Source organism: Leptinotarsa decemlineata, unplaced genomic scaffold (genome assembly GCF_025532065.1).
Source record: "Leptinotarsa decemlineata unplaced genomic scaffold, Ldec_3_MD MMD2_P_RNA_scaffold_12, whole genome shotgun sequence".
NCBI classification, from domain to species: domain Eukaryota; kingdom Metazoa; phylum Arthropoda; class Insecta; order Coleoptera; family Chrysomelidae; genus Leptinotarsa; species Leptinotarsa decemlineata.
The window spans coordinates 6,723,269-6,748,659 of record NW_027412526.1 but is presented as its reverse complement, the minus strand read 5'-3'; the positions used below and the strand labels follow the sequence as shown (position 1 = coordinate 6,748,659).

At 32.5% G+C, this 25,391-nt stretch overlaps 2 protein-coding genes across 5 annotated transcripts in view; one reads left to right on the top strand and one right to left on the bottom strand.

Annotated features, from left to right (window-relative positions):
* The window catches only part of mino (glycerol-3-phosphate acyltransferase mino), a 78,768-nt gene extending 60,782 nt beyond the window's left edge, over window positions 1–17,986 (top strand). For 3 of the 4 annotated variants that reach the window (XM_074173218.1, XM_074173210.1, XM_074173197.1), the window contains exons 7-12: window positions 2,085–2,291; window positions 2,349–2,517; window positions 4,453–4,637; window positions 9,276–9,611; window positions 10,311–10,614; window positions 14,000–17,986. In XM_074173218.1, coding sequence (XP_074029319.1) covers window positions 2,085–2,291; window positions 2,349–2,517; window positions 4,453–4,637; window positions 9,276–9,611; window positions 10,311–10,614; window positions 14,000–14,190 — 1,392 coding nt within the window. In that variant the 3' untranslated portion in view covers window positions 14,191–17,986. The remainder of the gene's footprint in view (window positions 1–2,084; window positions 2,292–2,348; window positions 2,518–4,452; window positions 4,638–9,275; window positions 9,612–10,310; window positions 10,615–13,999) is intronic. The other variant, XM_074173203.1, reaches the window with a different exon arrangement.
* A 3,313-nt stretch (window positions 17,987–21,299) lies between these two features.
* Window positions 21,300–23,075, bottom strand: LOC111515734 (uroporphyrinogen-III synthase). The gene is made up of 3 exons (XM_074173253.1): window positions 22,548–23,075; window positions 21,600–21,865; window positions 21,300–21,462 (listed from the first exon to the last, which is right to left on the bottom strand). Exons 1-3 carry the CDS (start codon window positions 22,927–22,929, stop codon window positions 21,334–21,336), a joined length of 777 nt encoding a protein of 258 aa, XP_074029354.1. The 5' UTR covers window positions 22,930–23,075; the 3' UTR covers window positions 21,300–21,333.
* Between the last annotated feature and the right edge of the window lie 2,316 nt (window positions 23,076–25,391).

The following is a 25,391-nucleotide window of genomic DNA, read 5'->3' as shown; positions in this document are numbered from 1 at the left end:
TATGTAATGGTCAACGAGGTCAAAAGCTTTGCTCCAATCAAAAAATAACCCCAGAGTTTGCTGTTTGTTTTCCAAGATTTCCAACACATGTTTAATGAGTTGATCAATTGCGCCAACAGTGGATTTATTTCTTCTATAAGCATTCTGACTAGAAGAAAATAATCTAAATGATTCAAAGTAATCATATAATCTTTGATAGAAACTGTATTCAATAATCTTAGAAAACTGACTAAGTAGCGATATAGGCCTGTAAGATGCACAATCAGATCTCGAGCCCTTATTTTTATATATTGGCAAAACCTTTGACATTTTCAGTATATCAGGAAACCTCCCCTCTATGAAAGAGGAGTTAACTATATGAGTCAAAGGCTCAGAAATTACATTGGCAACGTTTTTTATAACAAGACCAGGAATTTCATCAATACCGGACGATTTTTTCTTACAAACTTTTTTGATAACTTGTTCAATTTCCATCTTAGTTGCTGGATATAAAAAAATACTTTGATGTGAAGATGACATATAATTAATATTTTTAGTATCAGGTTTGGATATGCTACTGCTAACAGTTGAAAAATACTCACTAAAAAGGTTGCATATAGCAAAATCATCAGAAAGAAGGACCCCATCTTCAGCACTTTCTAGACAAGGTATTGCATTGCCAGAATAACCAGTCTGGGATTCCTTGATGATTTTCCAGGATTCTTTCACTTTATTATCAGCAGAAGAGATTCTATCATCATTGCTAGTTTTCTTAGCATGTTTCAATTCATCCTGATATATTATTTTAAGTTCTTGATATTCCCTCTGATATAAACCATTTTTATATACTTTGTTCAGCTCAGATAACTCTGTTAACCTTCTACTGATTTCTCTCAACTCAGTAGTTATCCACCTGGAGTCACCAGATTTTTTTATCTTGACTAGGTACCTTTTTTTGGAAATGAAGTATCAAAATAATAGGAAAATTTATTATAAAAACTATCAAACTTAGAATTTGCTTCAACTGAGTCATACACTGAAGACAATCAGTCTCCAGCAGTAAACTAGAAAACTTCTCAATATTATAGTCATTAAAACATCTCTTGTGAGTTTCTTGGTTATGGTCAACCTGATCATAGCAGAAAGTTGCCAGCTGGAAAGTGTGATCAGATATATAGGAATGATTAATGGAGTAACTAATAGGATTAGAAGTAGACAAAATATTATCAATACAAGTTGCTGAATCACCCCATATACGAGTAGGTTCACTTATAATAGCACTAATGTTATGTTGCTCAAGTATATTTATGAAGTCAGTTCTCTCATTAGTAAACCTTAACATATCTATGTTAAAGTCACCACAAGCTATTAATTCTAAGTTTTTATACTTACTTTACAACATCACAAGTAATCGATCAAATGAATCAAAAAAAGTTAAAGTATTACCAAGAGGTGATCTATATACCGATAAAATTATTATAGTTTTATTCTTACCGTTTAACGCTAATGCACATACCTCAATATCTTGCTCTATACTAATTTCTATAGCAATGTTATTTACTTGCAAGGATTTTTTAGCAAAAATGCCTACCCCTCCCCTGATACGTTTCTCCCTACAGAAAAAAGAGATTAAATTATAGTCAGTTATTTGAAAAGATGAACACTCTTGAGATTTAAGCCAGCTCTCACTAATACATAGAATATCTGGAGAATGTTTGTCTAAAATTATCTCCAAATCAAGTGACTTATTGTTACAACCCTGTACATTGAAGTGCATCACACACAATTCAGCACAGATTTCAAGTTGACATATACTCTTGTTAACTACTTGACTGCTATTGGGCTTCGAAAAATCCTGACAACTGAGAACTCCACATGGTTGTAAAGGGTGGAAAACGCAACCCCTAAAATTTATTTCCAATGTAACTTTTTGTCTTATTATTTGTTTACCATTTAAAAATTTATTTCCGATAGCCTGTTTCATTCTAAAAAAAAAGGTCTCTTCTGCGCTTGTGAGAAATATGTCGTTTTTCTCACTTGTTGTACAATATACTAATATCAACACTGTATTATTTCTTTATTATACTTTTTCAAATGATTTTCAGTTCATGGATGGCACCATCGAAGATGCCTTGCTGGTACCCGTCAGCATCAATTATGAAAAACTGGTAGATGGAAACTTCGTTAGAGAACAATTAGGCAAACCTAAGGAGATGGAGACTTTCAAAAACGCCATGGCAGGTATTTGGAAAGTGTTGAACAGTAGTTACGGGATGATGAGGTTAGATTTCAATCAGCCTATGTCGTTGAAGGTAAAATTGATATAAACTATCATCCAAAATTACAGAAAGTATATTTTCTATTCCTAGGAGTTGGTCAAAACGTTCAACACGAATGGAAGGACATCTGCCATCAACGGATTGAGCGACAAAAAAAGTTTGAAATCTAAACCATCTAATTCCAGTATATATGGCACAGATTTGGTTTGTAATGAAAACAAATTGTTGGTGGAAAGCATATCCAAACATATTATTTATGGTAGGTCAGCAGCAATAATATATTTATTGATATATGTATCGTTTATTTAGCACAAGCTAATGCAGTTACAATATTAGTCTCAATCTAGGTTAAAAATTTAAATGTCACAATTAAAATTTAAAATTTAAAATCATGTACATTGAAACATATAAATAAAAACAGTACAATAAATAAAATAAAAAGAAGAAAAAAAAACTGTATTAGCTGGTTCCTATACTAAACACTTTGTAGGTCTAAAAGGTGCACTTTTAATTTTCTTTTAAATATATTTAGAGAGGTAGCATTCTTAATATCCTCCGGTAGTTCGTTGAATGCTTGAACTCCTTTAATGAAAACTGTATTATTTGAATTGACATTACTAGTCTGACGTATATGAAAGTTATTGCAACTTCTTGTATTGTATTCATGATATTCAAAGTTATACTTTAATTTGTCACGTAGATATACAGGAACATCACCAGTTTTAATTTTAAAAATAAATATTAATGCTAAATAACGAAAGTAATTTTTTACTGATAACCATTTTAATGTATTCAACATTAATGTTATATGTGTTCTTCTATCACAAGATAATATTACTCTCATTCCTCTATTTTGAAGTTTCTGAAGTCTTCCAATTTCATTTTGGTTTAGTAAGTACAAGATGGTTCCACAATAAGTAAAATGAGGTAAAATCAAGCTATTATACAAAAGTAAAAGCGACCATTGGTTTAAATGCTTAGATTGCCTACTTAAGTAATTAATTTTGAATGCTATTGTTTTAATAATATATGAAGCATGTTCCTTAAAAAACATTCTATTATCTACAATTACACCCAAATATTTAATTTTTCTTACTAACTCAATTTTATCATTTGATATTTTAATATTGTAATTATATTTTTTGAAGTCATGGTACTGCTTGTCATTTCCTATAATCATGAATTTTGTTTTATTTTTATTAATTTTTAACGAGTTGAAGCAGCACCAGTTATATACAGATTTTAGTGTCTCATTTATTACATTAATTATATCAAGCAGATCATTTGATGCATAATATATTAAAGTATCATCTGCAAACAGATGAACAAAGCATCTATCAATTATAAATGAAATATCATCGATATACAATAAAAATAGAAGAGGACCTAACACGCTACCTTGCGGTACACCACACTCGTTTATAATTTCTGAAGATAAAATGTTATTTAATTTTAATTTCTGTTTTCTATTATCTAAATATTCCATCATCCATTTTAAAGCATCATCAATAATACCAAAGCTTTCTAGTTTTCTAATAAGTAAAGAGCGGTTAACAGTTTCAAATGCCCTCTAAAGATCTAAAAAAACAGCACCTGTGATTAATTTATTATTTTGGTTTAGTTTCCACTCATCTAAAACATACTGCAGTGATGTTTCGCAACTGTGTTTGCCCCTAAATCCTGACTGTACACTATTTAACAAACTATTTTCTTCTAAATATTCAACAAGTTGCCTATAGACTACTTTTTCCAATACTTTCTCAATAGTACAGAGCATATTGATTGGTCTAAGATCAGATGCCTTATTCGAATTAGCAACTTTAGCAATTGGTGTTATAGTTGAAATTTTTAAGATTGATGGAATGGTACTGGTTTCTACAGAAGTATTTATGACATTAATTAAGGGCATTGCAACATTATCAAAACAATTTTTTAAAAATTCTGCATTTATATCATCAGGACTTCCTTTATTTGCCATTTCAAAAATAATTTCCTTTAAAGTATCTCTGTTAATTAATTTAAAACTTTTTAAGTAGATATTGTTAGTTCTATTTACAATAGGAAAATCTGGACCAATATAATCTATATTGTTGACTATTTCTTTGATACTGTCAACGTAATATTTGTTTAAAACCTTGATAGGTTTTTTACTAACGTCATTTTTTTGTATTAACAATTTCAAAATTTATTATAGATTGTGCTCAATCTACGTCTGTGATGTCAACGAATGCCTTGGCATACCTGTTGTTGACGAAATACAGGGAGGGAGTTAATATTAAAGAATTGGTTGTTGCTCTCGATGATTTACGAAATGATATGATGTATGTGAGGAAAGATATTGGATTCACCGGCGATTCTATTGATGTCATCAACTATGCGGTAAGTGTTATACTGCTTAAACTGTCATCGTTCTTTTATGAATTCATAAATAATATCAATAATACTGTATCGATTCCTCCATTGAAAATTAACCTTCTGGAAGTTTTTAATATAATAATGAAATTGAAAAACAATCTTTCTGGACCAGATTGGATTCCTTCGTATTTATTGAAAAGGTGTGTTTGTTCTTTGAGTAAACTATTACTCAAACAAGTCACAGTGGCACAAGTCAACAGTAACTAACTTACTACTATGTCAAAACGAAATTGGCGGTGCACCAGAGGTTTAGTTTATTGCATAAAAGAGCGCGGTCTGGGGTATCAAAATCTTTACAGAAGTCTAGTAGAACTAGACATGTGATATGTTTATCAGTTGTTTTGAGAATATCATCAGTTATAGAGAGGAGAGCAGAAGTAGTACTATGTTGAGAACGAAACACACACTGAACGCTAGTTATGCTATTGTAAAAACTTACAAATTCCATCATCTGATCTTTGAGAAGCAGTTCAAGCTTTTTAGACAAGGAAGGTAATATACTAATGGGCCTAAGGTCAGAATAATGTGTCAGAGAGTTACACTTGGCCAAGGGAATCACAAATGCATGTTTCCAAAGGCTTTCTACTTCTCTTTATAATAAAACAACTACTTCCCCGGCTAATACCACGCTGGATATTGAATTATATCCAATAGACACTTATGGGACTTGACCACTGCATGGTCTACCCCGTACGTAATATTTGTTGACTTAGGATGCAGTTTTATAAGAGAATAAAATGCTTTCATTGTATAGAAAAATATCTCTGCATATACATTATGTGAAGTGTACCATTACAAATGACACATAGTGATTATATTTGAAGATATTCTACATCTAATGATAGATAATTAATATTACACCACAATTCATCACTACCGAATAATTTAATATATTACTATAAAAAAAAGAGTCTATCAACATCATTATTGAGGAAACAAGCGGACTGGACGAGTATAGTTTTCAAGTAATTGTTTATTTTCGATTCAAATGTATGTAAGCTTTTGCTATTTCTTATGTCTTGCAGTAACCTGTTGAATTGATGAAGGCCCTCATAAAATAAAATTCTCATTGAAAATTATATTTTGTCTTGTTTCATAATTATGAGTACTGCTACGATAATCAACGAATTCTTTGAAATATGACGGTAACATATTATTGATGATTTTGAAGATGAATACAAACGATGACCTGTAAAATCCATCTCGAACTGATAACCACTGCAATTGATCAAGCATAACTGCTTCAATAGTATAGATTTCAAAGCAGGATTAGGTCAAATTTGAGTGGGTCTCTCGACCCTCCACCATTTCAAAGTACTTCTCATACTTCTATTCTGTAATTTTTGCAATTTATGTATTTGACTTTGATTCAAACCATATAACAATGAGCTGTAAAAGTCAACATGAGCTTGTATACAGTGTGGCCCATTTTTAATGGAAACACCCCCCTAAAATTTGAAGTTGTAAACCGATTTTAATAATTTTTTTTTTGAAATGTCAAGTACTAAAAGGTATACCTTGGGACAAAATTTGAAATGTTTATTAAAGTTTCAGGGCATACTACGATATTTTTTCTTAGTCGAAAATCGGGATTTTTTATTAGCGATTTTTTTATTGAAAAAATCACTACGCCACTGGATTCAGAGTGCCTCTAAACAGGTGTGACCAAAGTTTCATGAAAAATTATTCATTATTTACAAAGTTATGACAACTGACAACTCAAAAATTCGAAAACTCACACAGCTAACTGTCACAAAAAACACCCTATATCAACAGATATAACCATGAGAATATTTTTTTTATGATTTCAACAATAAAGTACCGCCAGATGAAAAAAAAACAAATAGCGTAAATATTTTTAATGAAAATAACGGAATTACATTCAAGTTTTCACGCAAATTAACTAAAACTAAGACCTAATATTTCAATTTAAATCTTAGTTGCCATGGAAATGATATTACAGTTTGACACTTGTGAAAGATTTAAGTGTACTATTGTCGACAATATTCACCTTACAGTTCTTCGAATTATTTTGTGTCGTGGCTGCAAGATTGAGCGTAAGAGAGAAAATTGAAATTGTACGCCTTTCGGGAGATGACGTAAGAAGTGCTAGAGAGGTTTGTAGAGTATTTAATAAGACATCCAGATCGTCCTCGTATTAGCTGCGGTACGGTAAATAAAATAAATAAAATATTCAATGATGTTAAAAAGTAATCCTGTACAAAGACGAAACAGGAATGACAGGAGTGATCAAATCATTTTAGATTATTTCGGAAATAATCCTAATGCCAGTATAAGGAATGCCACTTTAGATTTGAATATTCCACGAGAAACTATTCGGAGATGCCTCAAGGCGAAGAATATTAAACCTTTCAAGCCAAAATTTTTACACACACTTCAAGAAGGCGACGAAGCAAGATGCCTGGAATATTATTTATGGGCCCAAGGGGAATATTTAAAAAAGAGAAATTTCCTAAAAAATATTTTATATACCGATGAAGCCACTTTCACTACAAATGGAGTAGTGTCATCATAGAATTGTCGCTATTGGGCAGCGGATAATCCTAACTGGGTAATAAACTGTAAAAGCCAGTTTTCCCAAAAAATCAACGTCTGGTGTGGGATATTGAACGAACGAATTATTGGTCCTGTCTTTTTTGAGGAAAACATTAATGCGCAGAGGTTTCTAGAATTTTTAAACACAGAGTTTTTGGATGCTATTCACGAGCTGCCAATCAATGAACGATCAAATTTAATTGTCCAGTTAGATGGGTGTTCAGTTCATTATGCCAGAGCTGTGAGGCAATGGCTTAACGAACATTTTCCAAACCGATGGATAGGCCGTGGTAGTCCGTTTATATAGTGGCCACCCAGATCTCCAGACCTCACAGTTTTGGACTTTTTTATCTGGGGACTTCTCACACAAAAGGTTTACAAAAACCGCTCAAGAGATAGAAATGAACTTTGTGCAAGAATTCGACAGGTATGTGCAGATATTAGCCCTCAAGAACTAAGGAACGTAATCAGAAACATTCGTAAGCGCTACGACATATGTATCGAAATACGTGGTGGATTAGTAGAGGCTACTAGAAATGAGTTAGAATTAATTGTTGCACTGAATCGAAACATTTCAATAATTAGTTATTAGTTACGTTTGTTAAAATTTTTTGCTTCATTGTTAGTTGAATTGTGTGAATGTAATTCCGTTATTTTCATTAAAAATATTTACGCTATTTGTTTTTTTTTTTCATCTGGCGGCACTTTATTGTTGAAATCATAAAAAAAATTATATATTGTGACTGTTAGCTGTGTGAGTTTTCGAATTTTTGAGTTGTCATAACTTTGTTAATAATGAATATTTTTTCATGAAATTTTGGTCACACTTGTTTAGAGGCACTCTGAATCCAGTGGCGTAGTGATTTTTTCAATAAAAAAATCGCCAATAAAAAATCCCGATTTTCGACTAAGAAAAAATATCGTAGTATGTATGCCCTGAAACTTTAATAAACATTTCAAATTTTGTCCCAAGGTAGACCTTTTAGTACTTGAATTAAAAAAAAATTATTAAAATCGATTTACAACTTCAAATTTTAGGGGGGTGTTTCCATTAAAAATGGGTCACAATGTATTATGTATTGTTATCTTGCCGCAATTGACAAGTGCTTTGAGATTCTTGTGGGGAAGAATAGTTTTTGCTTTCTTTTCATTGAGGTTTATTGTGTGTGTGTGTGCGTATGTGCGTCTGTTTGAGTGTCTGCGAGTGTGTATGTTTGTCTGTTCGCGCGCGTGTATTTGTCTGCGCTCACACGTGTTTGTGTGTGAATCTGTGTGTATCTGCGTGTCTGTTTGTGTGTCTGTCATTGTCTCATTGTTATGTACTAAATGGACTGTAAAGTTTCGGACCCAACACATATATGGCGCTAGTCAAAAAAAAGCTGTTGAAATTTCATAATATTCTACTGATGAACTTGTGTGTTATTGTGCTAAGAGTGACGCTACTTTTATTATTTTCAAAACAATGGATCGAAAACAATTTCGTGTTTTAATTTTATGGGAAAGTTAATAACGGTTTGGTGTTGGGATATCCAAACACGAAACCGTTATTTTCAATATTCGACACGTGTTTCAATCATCAAGTGATCATCTTCAAGATCAAGAGTTTAATCTTTCTCTTGAAGATGATCGCTTGGTGATTGAAATACGTTTCTAGGTGTTAAAAATAACGGTTTGGTGTTGAGATAAAACTCCAGTAATATTCATTACTACACCAAAGGTTCCAAACAGTGCATCGCAACAAATTTCAGGCTAGAGTTAGTTATTTTAGATAAATTGTTTCATCTTTCACCTTAAAAGGTGGTTATACAAAGCCTCATACATTTTGCAGTATTCCAAATAGTTCAAGTTGTATGGAAGAGATACAGCGCAGGATATTAAATCGGAGTGTAAAATATTTAAACTTTGGAAGTGGAATCCGATTCTGAATTTGTATACTGGATAAACGGAATGATTTGGTCTCGAGCGTTTTAATGTAGTGACATATTGTCTATGTATCTATTCTTTCATCATTAATTTCCAGTAATGATAAGAAACTAACACTTCTAGGTGAGAACGCTGGGCCCCGCTTTGGTAAGGAAAGAAAAAGTCAACAACGAAGACATAATCAAACCCATCGCAATACTCCCGAATGTCATCGAATTGTCTTACTACAGCAACACTTTAGTCACCCATTACGCTCTGGAGTCTGTAATCGCCATAACCGTGCAACTTGTAGCAAATCATCGAGGCGAGGTCGTCCATCAGGATTTGATAGACAATGTGTTGGAACTCTGTGATATTTTGCAATATGAATTCCTGTTTTGTAAACCGTGCCAAAGCCTAGAACAAACAGTTACCAGTTGCGTCGAGGATTTACTGTATAGGAAGAGGATATTTTTATTTGTGAGTTGACGGTTTTTATTTCTTTTTTGTGCTATATTTAAATATTTTTATTTCCCTTACGTAGAGATGTAGCTCTGCTAAGTACAATTAATGTTCAACCTGCCTTTTCTGAACTACTTGAATTCGTAATCATTATTCTTGTACATGGCCTACTATAACCAACACTTGACTGATCAGTAATTCAAAAAAGAACATATCAATTTCGTTTTCAAGGGGGCCTAATTTCAGTATGACATTCATACCCAAAACTTCAGATTTGAGGTTATAGTCAGAATGTTGTTCGAATAGAATATTACAGTCCACTTTATTTGACATTTTTACAAAAATTGAAGTTAGGAACACCCCTATCAGATTCCTGTTAGAGAATTCCTAGTAGTTTAAGCACCTTTAGGACCTAGGAAGACAGCTTCTAAAGAACTTGTATCTAGATTATCTCCAAGGGTAGAAAGGAGCATTGTCCGACTACTTTTAGAAGTCTGATAATGAAATTAAATGAGGCGATAGTAAAATAAGTAAAGACCTAAGAAATATTTCCTTTTGACAGTCGGCAGCCATGTTGGTGACTTTAGCAAATCGGTAGCTTTGCTAACAAACAATAGAAAGCCTTAAGTAATTGTGATAGAGAAAGTTGTTTCATTCAGACATTACAAACTCGAAGGTAGCAAGCAAAGAAATCACTAAAGATGTTTTTTCTTTCAGGATGAAGATGAATACGAACTTTCAGAATCCAGGATGAGGTGTCGAAGGTTGGCTAAACATTTGGTCGAGGATGACGAACCCAGTGAATTTTATCCGCAAAAGATTTACATGAAGAATAATGAGAAAGAAGCCGTTGAGTATCTTAATCATTTAGTCATGACTTTATTGCCTCTGGTTGAAACTTATGCCGTAACTGCTTTCACGTTAGACAAACTGGTGGGCAGACAGCTGATTGAGAGTGAGCTTGTGAAGGATGTCTTGAACGAATTGAAGATGCAGCTAGATATGGGTACCGTAAAATATGGTGAGTTATTTCCACAGTTACCTGAATGTGAAATTATTTTTTCTAATTGATATCGATGGATTTTACAAACAGTGGGTATCAAATGGTTGGTAGTAATAGGGAAAAATATCTTGAGCTGGCCACAGAATGTTGAAAATGTCAACCATTTCAGATATATTTATATTGAACACTGCTGTGTGTACTGTTGTGTTCGTTATGATTTTACACAGCTGGTTTAGTCGAGTTTATAATACTTTACCGGGTCCACCCTATTTTTCCGCCTTTTCCAGAAGGCGACTTAAATCTTGTAGACCAACCCTGTTAAAAATCTTAACGTGAATTTGTACTGTTTTTGTCTAGCCACATCTTTACACATCTTTTTCGTTAAGCTTAGTTTCGTCCAGATAATAAATATTTTTATTATACCTAAACTCGTCAAAACTCTTTTATCTGCCTCAGGTTCTGTTCTGTTGTCCCATCTGAAATTTAATTTCTTTGATAGTTTTTCACAATTTCTTTCTGCCTATCATTGAAGATATATTTTGGACTTTTTTTCCCATTATTTTGTCGAGGGACTCTATTTCTTTTTCAAAATGAAATAAATGTACCGCTCTTCTAATTGCAACTTTGTAGTTTTCATCAACAGGCACAAGCTCATGAAACAGCAACTTGAAAATAGACTATATTGCTTCATATAAATTAATGATTTTACCTGAGTTTAGGTATAAAATAGGAAGATATTGAAAATTTTACAAACTCCATTCCTATATTCCTATATATAATGTAGTGGATGCCACTTATTTAGATACTTACATTTCTAGGAAAAGGATTACCAGTAAATAAAAAAGAAATTTTATGTCAGGTAAAAACCAAGGGATTTGTTCAAGGACTGAAACAAGGGAAATATCATTATAAATCAGTTTAATTTTGTGCTGTGAACTGTGAGCAATATGGAAAGCGAAAGCAGTCAAAGCAAACGCAGACGTCCGAATTTATCTGAAGAAGAAAACCTATTACATACAATGTGTATTGTGAGCTCTGTGAACAGAATGAAAATATTGTTGTAAATCATGCTCGAAAGAAAATAACGCCGGCCGCCACTGGCAGCCATAAACCAATGGTGATGTAGCTAAGAGCGCGCGAATTTACGATGATTCCTCGCCACTCTAGAAGCAGCGAGAATAGTGCTACCAATTTCGATGGAATATCGGCGAAATTTTCTAGCGTATTCGATCACGATATAAAAACGCTAGCCGCGATCATATCGACACAGTCAAGTGGAAGCTACAGTGCGGTACGCGAAGTGATCCACTAAGGCGATATACATTCAAATAATAGTGTTTGTTGTATTTAAAGTGAAATAATAAGTGATGTAGTGATAATCTGTGTAGTGATTTAGCTAAAGTGCCGACGAGAAGTGTTCACAGAATTGTCTGTCGACGAACGCCTTCAGATTTGATTCTCTTCATAAGATATTGCACCTGTTAACAAATATTATGGAGCTGATTTTCATAATATATTTTTTCAACAGGGTATCTGAATATTGCTGTTTTTATCCGTTTTATATAGTTAAGTTTACAGACCATTTATTTTTATTTTTACTTTTTTACTATAACTTTGTCAATAGGACTTGTTTTTCCTGACTGACTGAACTAAAATTATCTACTATTATACCTATACCAAAAGGACCAAATATAAACCAAGCTATTCAATTGAGACCAATAAACATGATTAATGCTACATCTAAAGTATTGGAAAGGGCTGTATATGAACAGATAGCGGATTATTTGGAGAGTAATAGGATCCTTTGTGAGTATCAATCGAGTTTTCAGAGCAAACATAGTTGTGAAACTGTGTTACAATGCTTTTTAAAAGATTGGAAGAAAAGTCCGGAAATGGATCAGTATACTATTGCGGTATTTCTTGACCTCCAAAGGGCGTTTGAAACTGTAGATAGATTCAGACTGATTAGAAAGATTGAAAGCGTAGGTATTGATGGAATAGCAGTAAACTGGATCATGAATTATCTGAGCAATAGACGGCAAAGGTTGAAACTAGAGGAAGTTTATTTGGATAAAATGCAAAATAATATAGGTATACCCCAAGGGTCTATTTTGGGACCATTGTTATTCCTCATATATTTAAATGACATTGTAATTATAGCAGAAGAATGAAGAATTCACTTATTTGCCGACGATACCCTACTGTACTTTAGTGGTGAAGATGTACATGAGTGTGTTGATACTATAAATGCTAGTCTTGAAAGGGTGTATAGTTATTGCTCTGCAAATCTGCTGAAGGCGAACGTAAATAAAACAAAATGGATGTTATTAGGGAAACATAGAGATCATAATAATGAAAACCTACTTCTACGATTGAATAACAGAAGTTATTAGATAGAGAAGGTAAATAAATTCGTGTACTTGGGTGTAACTTATTGATAGCAACTTGAACTTCAAGGAACATGCTAATCAAGTTATCAAAACAATAGCTTACAAAATCAACTATTTAAGAAGATGTTGCCCGTATATGAGCCAGTGGTCTAAATTATTAGTCTACAACTCCATAATCCTTCCACATTTGAATTATTGTTCTACCATTCTGTTTTTTCTCAATCAAAATGAAATAAACAGACTACAAAATATACAGAATCGTGCTATGCGAATAATCTTACAATGTTCAAGGATAACACCCATAGCAAATATGTTGCAAACTCTTCAATGTCTACCAGTGAAGAAACTCTTCAAGTACCAAACACTAATTTTTATTTTTAAAATCAAAATTGGATATTCACCTGTATATCAACAGAATAAATTAACTTATTCGGCTGAAATTCATAGGCAAATTACTAGAAACAGAAGCAATATAAAAGTTGAAAATTTAAAAAAAAATAGTCCACATAATTCTTTATTTTATGAAGGAGTAGATTGTTTTAATGACTCCCTCAAGAAATTAAAGATAGTGGTTCGATAAATATATTCAAAAGACGATTGAAGGATTTCTTAATGGAAATATAGTATATTTCTATGCATGACTTTCTTATGTAACTTTTTATTTATACATACCTATGTATTTTTATTCAGAATGTTTGTATTTTTTCATGTTGATATTATTTTATATATATATATATATATATATATATATATATATATATATATATATATATATATATATATATATATATATATATATATATATACAATAAAGCATATTGTATGAATGACGGATTAATTTTTCTAATGGTTCATTCAACTATTTCATTATATAGTTTGTGACTATCTGCTGCACAAAAAGTATCGTGTTTTTTTTTTCAAATAAAAGAATTTATTCTAATTTCATGATATGTTGATGGAATTTTTTTACATAATTCAATGTGTTCATTCACTGACGAAATCCTTTCTTTCAGGTGAAAGTGTATCCGTTGACTCCATCAAAAATGCTTTGAGGCTGTTCCAACGTTGGGGCATTCTGGAATGTCACTCGGAGAAAAAAATAAGACTGTACTACCTGGCCGAAAGTCAGGATGATTCGGAATCAATTGAGACGGTGTATGATAAAGTGAATAAGTTTAGACAGTCATTTCAAGAACTCCCCTAAGAAATAGGTAGGATTCTGTGCGAAACTAAGAAGGAAGTGTCCATTTCGAATATTTTTTTGCAGAAAACTTTTTGTTTCAAGGAACCAGACTTGCCTAACAATCATGTTTGGATATTGTTGATTGTTGATCGTCACAACGTTTGATTTTCTTCTTAAAGAACGGGATTCAGCTTCGCCATATTTTTATTTTCAAAAGTTTGCTTTTGCTAGTCGTTCAATTGATTATCTTCAGTTATAGTTCGATTCACAAGTGCTATTTCATTGAAAACCTAACATCCAAGGTCAAAAGTTATGATCAATGTGTCATTCGAGTCGGAAGGGTATTGAAAAATCTTTATGAAACTTTGAGAGAAGGACCGGTAAAAATAGCAAAACTTTTAAGCAAAAAGCTAAAATAATATTCCAGTAACTACTTCAGATATCTGAAATTTTGAAGAAAGATCCTTCAGACCAGGAAAATCATTAACAATTAAAAGCATAACGAAAATGAAAATTCAACTGAAGTAATTGAAAATGATTTGTTTCAATGATTCCTTTCATTTATTTTCATATTACTGGAAGTTACATATTTTCACTTTTTTATCAACAATTTAAAGTATTACAAATGTAAAAATGCAAATAAATAATAAAAATGTCTTTTTTAATTATCACTATAATTATTTTTTTATCACTAAAAGTTACATAATGGTTGAAAAACAACTATTGTTGTTTCAGAAAGTGTTTTAAACAAATACAGTTTGAAATTTTTATTTGTTTTAATCTAATACTTGATAACAATAATGCATTCTAGGAAATATCATTGCTTACATGTGCATTCATCAATTGACAGTATTTTTTGTTGCTAAATAATATTGAGGCCATTTTTATAGGCAGAATGGCAAAATACTTGATTAGGCAAAATGCTTGATTTATTTTTCTACTTTTTTATTAACAGTCAAAGGCATTACAAAAATGAAAATTTAACTGAAGTAATTGAAAATAATTTGTTTCAATAATTCCTTCCATTTATTTTCATATTACTGAAAGTTACATATTTTCACTTTTTTATCAACAATTCAAAGTATTACAAATGTAAAGATGTAAGTAAACAGTAAAAAGATTTTTTAATTATAACTTCATTTGATTTTTTACCACTACAAGTTACATAATAGTTAAAAAAGAACTTCTATTGTTTCAGAAAATGATATAAACAATTGCAGTGTGAAATTTTAATTTTTTTCATCTAATACTTGATAACAATGATGAATTTTAGAAAATATCATTGCTTATATATGCATTCATCAATTGAAAGTATTTTTTGTTGCTAAATAATGAGGGGCCATTTGTTTTAGGCAAAATAACTTTTGCTATTTCATTTATTTCTCATAGTTTTTATATAATGAGCAATTTTCATTTATGATGTTTGATTTAATTTCTTATTTTTTTTCCACCAATAATCATTATAAAATTGAAAATTGTTTTTACTGAAAGTTACACAATTGAATAAAACTAGCTCATATTGTTATCAGCAAAGCAGTTTGAGATTTGAAATATTTTAATGCAATTCTTGATAAAAAATGATTTTTGATGAAAAATTGTTTTTTTGAACAATTTCAATATGTCTGAAAAATATGCAATCAACTTACAATTTTTTGTTGCTAAATAATATTGAGATCTTTTTTTCAAAATCACAGTGCTCTTTTTTGTTAAAATTCTTGTTAATTTTTAGTTGTTTATTTAAGATTTCCTGAGGGGGTGTTAAGTGCAACAAAAAAGGCTCTCATTCAATAATCTGTCTTCTTCTTCGTGATGAAGAAGAAGATTATCAATTGATTATAAAAAATAAAATTTTTTTGAGCATTTTTTAAAATATATTTTCTTATAAATAGAAGTATTCTACAGAGAGTAATAGATAGAAAACAAGTGGAAGAGGAATAGAAACTTGGAGAGGGAAATATAGGTATCATACTGCTGCATGTATTAAACTTTATCGACGAATTTTTGTTATTTCGCCTTGCGGAAATCGTCAGATTATATATTTTTCGTTATCCTTGAATTATTTCTTTCAAAAACGCTCGAGAATGTCGAAATGACGTTGATTTTTTACAACTTTGCTGCCCTCCCCTTTCTTTACGTCACTCTCAATTTGTCAGATTACTGGAATATACACTTTTCAGCATGTAATTAACTCACCCTACCTTAATCTGACGCACACGAGAATTTCTGATGATCAATTTTTTTTAACTAATCTGATCCTTTATCCTTCAAGGGCGGCCGTATATATGGGGCTCATATTTGGTGGAGGTACTTAACCGGGTATAAGGTATCCCCCTGTATATTAATCTGCCACGCTTTAGTAAATTCTGAAAATCCCCACCTGGGCTCCCTCCACAATTATAAGTCTGATCTGTTTCGTCTGCATTTTTTAGAGCAATTTTTTATGCAAGTACAGCGAAATAGCTTAATAACTCTTCATAAGCCAATTAATCATTCAATTCAATTATACATCTTTCAATGTATTTTTTATAAAAATATGGGATAAAAATTCATTAGTCAATATCAAAATTTTTTGCCCACAGAATGTTGTTCTTTCATGCGACCAGTTAATTCAAAGTGTTTCCTTTGATATTGAGATTTAATTGGTTATTTTGTTCTTGGAGGTTAGGTTTTTGATTGAGTGGTACTTGTGAATTAGACTATATGTTTAAAGGTCAAAATTACTGTCTCTAGGATCGTCCTGTTGATATTTCTTTCTCAAACCAATTATATGATTTCTAAATAAAATTTTGAAAATAAATATTCCCTAGAAGTTATCAGTTTTTGTAAAAAAAAGGATTTTTGGCTTTCTACTTCACTAATTTCATACAAAAAAAGTGGTAAACTTTCTGAGAAACAAAGTGACTAACTTCGATTGACTCTTCATAAAGGTGCGAAGAGAACACACAGAAAGAAGTTTGCTTTAGATACAGATTGAAATAATAGGTCTATGTAAGTGAACTTTTATCTCAAAACACTTTCATATACAACTTTGTATAGTGTTCCTATGGAAGGTATTGCTACAACTGCATAACGAATGTTTAGAGTAGAAACTGAACAGGCATGAGTGATATTCGTGTAATTCAAAGTTCATATTCTTGAAAGTAGTTGCTTCGGATGATCTACACATCTTTGTGAAGAGGTTATTGAAGTTATTTACTCTCTTTTTTTTGAGTTGATATATTTTGTGTATGAAAATTGAGAAGTAGAAAGAGAATGAGCTTTTTTACCTATAAACTTCAAAAATACTCCTTTTATTCAAATCAATTGATCTTATGTTTGAGATTGTTTATCAAGGGCATCATTTATCTCTGAATTTTTCAGTTTTTAATATAAAGAAACCCTGTGAATCCCGTGTGCATGAATTGTTATTTATTTATTTTTTTTTTTGGAAAAATACCTATCAACACTTTCAATTTAGGTTTTCATTTCTAGTGACATATTTTCATTATGAAAGATATTTTGAATAATTATACTTTATCGAGTGAGATAAACCTCGAAATGGACACAGAACTTGACAATAATTTGACCAAAGTTGAACAAAAGGGTTACAGCATGGAAGAATTCTAAAACGTTCGAGTTCGGTTGACCTGTATCTGAGGGTTATTATATGTATAATAATAAACTTTGATGGGTAACTGATTTTTTTAACAAGGAGGAAAATTGCTCATAGAAGTTACGTAAAGTCTAACCACTGAAACTGTGATACCTAAACTAATGAAATTAATGGTATTTTATTATTGAATATTGTGCAGATAGTAATAAAAGTTGTGAAGTTTTGGTTGTTTGGTTTCATTTCGTGACCTACTCAAAACGGGATTTTTAGCTTTCAAAATCTGAAAAGTATGAAACTTGTAATGGAGAACTCAATAAACGTTCAGAAAGGGCAAACTTTTCAGTTTACCCTGATGAGTTATCTACTGTGCAAATTCAAAGTATTTTTCACAAAGGAAGAGCTGAGAAATTATACGAGGGTTGCCTTTTATGTTTCGGGATTTGGCAATCCTAGTGTTGCAATCAGGCAAATGACAGCTCTATCGTAAAGTTGAGCACTTTTGAGCTTATACGTACTCAACGTTTTGCATACGCGTGCTATTTGTGTTGTTTACAATAACTTAAAAGACCCATCCTGGCCCAAAAATGGAATTAAATCGAGAACATTTTCGTGCGATTATTTTTTACAACTTTCGACGTGGATTAACTCAGCAACAGTGCATGGAGGAACTTAATTCAATTTTTGGCGATGAAGCTCCATCAAGGACCAGTGTTTATCGATGGTATGATGAATTCAATCGTGGTCGTAGTTCACTCCAAGACGAATTTCGTGAAGCTCGTCCAAAATCAGTTGTTCCGAAAACCATTGATGCTGTGCGCAAACTGATATTGCAAGATCGTCATGTGACCTATCGTGAGATTGAGACAACCTTAGGCATTAGTGGGACCAGCATACTTTCAATATTGCATAAACATTTGACTTGTCAAAAAAAATTTGTTTGCGTTGGATCCCACACAATTTGTCAATCGCTCAAAAAAAGGCTCGTGTCGATTGGTCAAAGGAAATGCTCAAAAAATACGATCGCGGTGCTTCGAAACACGTCTATGACATCGTGACAGGTGATGAATCGTGGATTTACGCGTATGAGCCCGAAAGTAAACAGTAGTCGACTGTATGGGTGTATCAAGATGAGCCAAATCCAACCGAAGTTGTTCCTGCACGAAGCACTTCCAAGCAAATGGTCGCCTGTTTTTTTTTTGGAAAAACTGGACTTGTCGCAACCGTACCACTAACAACGTAGAACAGTCAATTCAGAGTGGTACACAACCATTCGTTTGCCAGTTGTCTTCCAAGAAATCAGGAAAACCAACCGCCGAAGAGTGATCACTCTTCACCACGACAATGCGAGCTCTCGCACATCGGCTCGAATGATTGTATTTTTGAGCACCCAAAACGTCGTATAGTCCAGACTTGCACCGAATGACTTCTTTTCATTCCCGCACGTAAACAACAAACTGAGAGGTCAACGTTTTTCGACACCTGAAGAAGCGGTTGCTGCATTCAGAGTGGCAAAAGTGCTTCGACAATTGGTTCAAATGCATCCAAAAGTATGTAGATCTTTATGGGGAATATTTTGAAAAACAATAAAGTGATTTTCGATTATTAATATTTGTTTTTGTTCTCTAACCCCGAAATATAAAAGGCAACCCTCGTACTCATCCTAATGTTTCAGAAGATAAAAATCTTCCTCCGTCTTCAAGTTTGGACAAAATTTAAGTTCATACGCAGTTTTTACTTTGTTGATTTTTTCAACTTCCTCGACAGATCTCAAAAGAGTTTCGAAATGTGAAATACGTCAATGCTGTTGATTTGACTCCTAAAACATTTGATGTAGTATAAGGTGTTCTCTGATGTCAGTCTTGCTATTTTGCCACTATCTTTATTTTTCTTCAAGATGGGTAGCCAAGTCGATCCGTATCTAAGGAGCTGTTCAAATTGAACTTCTCTCCAGATATGAAAGTATATGCGGTTCATATCTCTAGTGATTTAAAAGTTGTGAAAAATGGTGTGAAGCAAACTACTTGTGCTTTAATATCAAAAAAACAAACTTACTCACCTTCAGCTGTTTATTAACAATTTATATTTGAATAGACACGTTCTTGAGAATAAAAACCAATCGAAATTCCTGGGAATCTTCATGGATAACAAATTCAAATTTGACTAACATATTTCAGCTTTAAATAAAAATTTGGCATCAGGATGGTATGCATTTCGAATATTATCTAATGAACTGAGTTCATCCACAACAGAAACGGTATAACATTCCTTGATTGAGTCTCACCTTAGATATGGTGTTGCCTTCTGGGGATTTTGCAGTCCACAACTTTTTCATCCAGTGTTTGTTTTGTAAAAAACAAACACTGGATGCAAGGTGGGACTGTGTGAGTCGTGCAGACCATTATTTTTGAGCTTTTTCTCAACACGAAATCGTTATTTTAACACCTCGACACGTGTTTCGATCACCAAGTGATCATCATCAAGAGGAAGATCAAACAGTTTTATCAGAAAGGAAGAGCCAAGTGTAGCTATCGTCAACAAAATAAATTATCCAACGATCTTTCAGAAGATCGTTGATAAATTATAGAAACATAGTTGGAAGTAATATGGATCCCAGTGAAAGACTGGATTGGATAGTAAAGGTATTCGGAAGAGAACCATCGATTGCTACTCATGAGAAAAAGACTCTGAGAAAGCTCGAGAGCTTCAAAAGAAGACAATCAAGACAAACCATATCATTTAAGTATAAATTATAACGTCAGATATGGTCAAAGGCCTTTGGAAACAGCAGCTGAGACTCGAGTAGTGATCTTTGCTTTCAGAAACTACATTGATGGTCGCTTAAGGTGTTGAAGCTTCTAAATATGTGAGAATGTGTTGATTAACAATTTTCTCCCATGATTTTTGATATAACTGACAGTTACGCAATTAGCCTGTAGTTTTTCGGAATGGGTTGAACTCAAGTAGTTTTCCAACAAGAACGAAACCCAAGTTTTATGTTAGGAACTTCATCAGAACCAAAAGCTCTGTTGACGTTGAGCTGTTTCAGTACAAGTATATCTTGTATATGCTGTAGAGAAGTAATATCTGGCATTAGGTATTGTAAGAGAGGGGGGAGAGTAGCTAGTGTTTTCCCCTGAAATTCAACTCTAGAGTGGGGTGTAATTATTCAATAAGAGAACATTCATTGATGCGAAACAACCCAATTTTTGATGTAACCAGAAAAATAAAAGAGAGATATCACAGTTTTCTGTAAAGTTATTGATTTATGTTTGTTTTATTGATGTAAACCTCATTCATATAGGTCCTCTCAAGATATGTTATTAAAATACATTATTTCTAATCTACCCCTCAACACCTGAGTATATTAGTCTCAATGAAATTAAGGATCCTGCAACCCATTAGTGCTTATTTCTTTATGAGAGCAACAAAATTGAGGACAGTCTCCGTAAGTTTCTTGACCCTTACATAGATTTTCTAAAACTATTTTTCATAAAAAAAACTCGACAAACAAAGTCATTTGTACTTCATAAAAAAAACATTAAACAATAAAATATTTATTTGAAACAGATATATTATTTATAATTAAACAAATTGGAAAACAGATTTACTAAATCTTGGGGAGTAGGATTCTTAGTTACTCCAAAAACATCACAACCTCCTTCTTTAATGGCAGCTTCTGTTACTGGACCAATGGCGATCAACTGAAAAAAAATCCTTTAATATTTTAAATAGCATGTATTTGTAAAAGTATGTCAATATGTTATTATTTCATAATTATCAATTCTAATAACCTTTTTAATGAAAACAAAGTCTTCTCACTTAGTATTGACATATTTACCTTTGCCTTAGGAAAATCAGGTACTCTCTTGAGATAGTCAATTGAACTGTGGAATCCAGAGGGACTGAAGAAAACTAGGTATTGTGGAAGATCATTATAATTGTTGGTAGCATGTTGTATATCCTTTTCTATATCTAAATTTGCTACGGTATTATAGACTAGGACGTCCTCCATTCCCAAACCGTTCTTCTCGAGTTCATCTCGCAGGGTATCAGTTTTCAAATTCCCATGAGGAAAAAGGAATGGTTTAGAATAGCACGTTCTATCTGTGATACAAAGAATCATTAAGTTATGATTTATTACAAATAAACTCAATCATGAATGTGGTTTTCATGATAATATTGAAATTTATAGGGGCATTCAAAATCAATAAGATATGCCAGAAATGATGGATTGCCTAATTCTAGTAAGTTTTCATACAACCTCAAAGACATCATTATTTCACCTAAAAAAAAATAATTGCCACTATCTTTTTATCATCAGAAAATATATTGCAGGTTGAATCTACACACACCTATTTCTCTAAGGCTTATTTTTATTATTAGTTATTCATAACTTACTTATTGCTGAGCTCGAAGCAGATACACTGGATAAGAAGGAGTTCAGTATGTTGAATATGACAATTACATATTAAGAGAGATTGAAGTACTCGTCAACTCATAAATTGATGAGGATTTCATTGAGGAATGTCAGCATAAATTTTGAAGATTCCGTATCCACTAGCCATAGTTCAATAGAGAAGAGTAAAAATATTCATGAATATTGGGCATATTGAACATGAGTACTATATTTCATACATGACTTCAAACGGATCTCATTCACCCAAAAAATTATCATCTATCAATTCTTTGAAACTATTTGAGATTTGTACTTCTGTAAATCATAGAATTTTTCGTAAATTGGTTTGTCACTTGAAATAAACAAATAAATTAAACACACAGTACATACTTTCCAATATTACTTTGGACAAATTCAGAGCATTCCCTGATTCTTTGCCTTTACACTCCAAACCGAGTTTATTTAGTGCTTCCTTGGATGTGGCTTCTCCTACAGCGAAGTTGTGTTTGGACTTCCATGATTTCAGTTGTTCCTTATCAGTCTTGGCCAGATGAACGCTTTGTACACATCGAGGACTCGAGAAAATTATCCCTTCATACTGTGTGTCATTATCAAGTTTTTCTCTTAGGATATCTATGTTTCTGAATTCAAATACTAATGTTTCCACTTCACTCACTTTAAAACCTTCAATATGTAATAATTGTTTGTATTTATCGGGGGAACTACCACTTGTCCGAGATTTTAGTAAAAGTACAGCCTTTTCAATAATCATTTTGGTGTTTCAAAATATTGAAAATTTGAGATTAAGTAATCTGTGCCTCGAGTACTTGGAGTATATTGCTGATACGCTGATAATTAAGATTCCTAGAAGACAATCTAATCATTCTTAGCCATAATTGACAATGTTGACATTGACAGTGACAGTGACAATTGACAAATAAGTGTCATTAAGTTTAACGGTATACCATTAGCGCTACCTGTGGCGCTACAAGAATATAAAATAGAAATCTGATGATTACGAGAAAATATTAAATTTTATTTCAATAATATTGGTTTATATAAAAACTGGTAAATCATGAGTCATTGTGTTATTTATAGGACTTGGTATCAAATGTTAATTTCAACCTATTATGTTTTAACAAAATATGTACTTATGATTCACATTTTTTTGTAGAAATATCAGAGTTTCATGTGATAAAAAAAATTGATATAGTTATACAGTTATGAAAGTTGTGTAAAGTTCAGGTGAGTGTTTGAAGTCCTAATTCAACAATTATATAAAATTTCTGTCGTGTTCTAATTTATATGGGCTCAGTTTTCTTCAAGTAAGAGTTCATTGTTAAGTATTCATTAAATCGTAGTTATATTTGATTATTTTACTCTTTTCAATTGATTCATTTCCTTCCACAAATCCCCCTTTCTACGCCAATGCCTTTATGTTTGCTTCAAATTCTTATTTCCATATGTAAGTTTTTGTAGAATTTTTTGTTTATGATTTCGCGAGTTGATGGGTTTTACCTAGTGCTTCTCAATATATCGAGCGCGTCGCGTGATTTTGAACAGAGATCGTTTATCAATTCATATAAATTTTTAACTTGAAGTTACCGCATCTACTGACTACTTTATTAATGAGTGATTTACTCAGACTTGCTGATTGAAGTGTGCTAAGTGTAGTGCATTATTCATATTACTGAATAGCTTGGATAACACCATAGTCTGGAGAAGGACCCCATCTCATCATAGAGGGGAGACTGGAAATTTGGGTGAGTCCATGAGTAATTTTCTTCTCTCTCTCGATATTATTATTTCAATACAATAAAGTCCACTCAGTTAACCATATTTTGAGGTATTACAAAACATTTTGATCCTTCACAACGGATTTACTGGCCAAATTTGTTTGAAGTAAACATTTTGCTCTTATGGGAATATAAGGTCTGAAAATAACATGAAGTCCCAAATTTCTCGTTGAAATTCTTCAAACAGTAGACCTGTATATTCATCTTCTGCCCACCCCTCGAAACAATGCAGTTATCACGATAAGATTAACTTGAAGCAACGCAGTAATCCATTACGCGTCGCGTCTACTGTAAGACGACTGGGGATGATACGCGGGCGTAGAGAAGCGGTCTAAGCAATGAAGCGCCATCGCCGAGAACGCGGACAGACGCGTGAGGGCAGACGTCGTTGACGGTTGTGTTAGTTTTGCGAATTTCTTTATAGATAACTTAATTCGATTCTCGAAAGTATTCAGTACTCAATGCAGTTGGCATATTTTGTTGGTTACGATATTTTTAAAGTGAAAATATAAATTAGTAGCTGTTGCCCGCTCTTATATTAACCTACAGCCGTAGCTACTATACCTAGAATCTTGAAATATGCAGGTAGGTTCTTTGTATAGAGTAAATAAGCATCAAGAAAGGAAATCATGAATTTCCACCCCCAAGGGTGAAAAATGGGGGTTCAAAGATTGTATTGAATTTCGTCAGTTTTGAAGTTGGATACCTGAAGTTTTGGGTTGATAAAAAAATATTGTAACTATTTGTTTAAAATGGTGTCACGAAATTTAAAGTGACAAATCAAATTCTCAGCGGGCGAAGCTGCGGGCAACAACCAGTTTGAAATAATTACATGCAGGGGTCCAAACAGTGCAGTACCTCTTGTTTCAGAATTTCTGGATTTTTTCTGCCAAAAGAGTGATTCGTCATGTTTTGTCAAAATGTATTAAATGCTTCAGAGTAAAGCCAATTAGATTTCAACCCCAAAGGAACTTTGTTCGCGCACTTCGCGTTTTACAAATTAGTTTTTTCAAATTCGGCTGTTGATCAAGTGAGTTCATGACAAAATTATATTTGACAGTCCAAGTAGTTACCACTGACATTAACATCAACAATCTCTTGAACGCATCTCTATAAACAGCTTCTGTTCCTTTGATTCATCTAGATTTCCTACTAACCGAGAATATCATCCCTAGCTATTCGGTAAGTGTGATTAATATTATTTCAGCACAGTGAAACTCTGATTCACTAAGTAGTTGTAAACTTCATATATCGTATAATATCAAGAGAAGTAAAAGAGATCATGTTGACTACAGTGGGTTATTCTTATTGATGCAATTTTAGAAATCACTCAAATTTTTTGTAACATTTCAACCAATTTTTTTGAATAAAGCCAGTGGAATCTACTTATCCAGTGTAGGCTACATTGATTAATAAATTATAGTTGTTTGGTTTCATA

Bases quoted from the DNA above. Each gene is read 5' to 3' on its own strand.
- LOC111515734 (XM_074173253.1), bottom strand. From the start codon at position 22,929: ATGATTATTGAAAAGGCTGTACTTTTACTAAAATCTCGGACAAGTGGT. The intron at 21,866-22,547 runs GTATGTACTGTG...TTTGTATCACAG, and splicing joins GTCCAAAGTAATATTGGAAA to ATAGAACGTGCTATTCTAAA. The intron at 21,463-21,599 runs GTAAATATGTCA...ATTTTTTTTCAG, and splicing joins CTGATTTTCCTAAGGCAAAG to TTGATCGCCATTGGTCCAGT.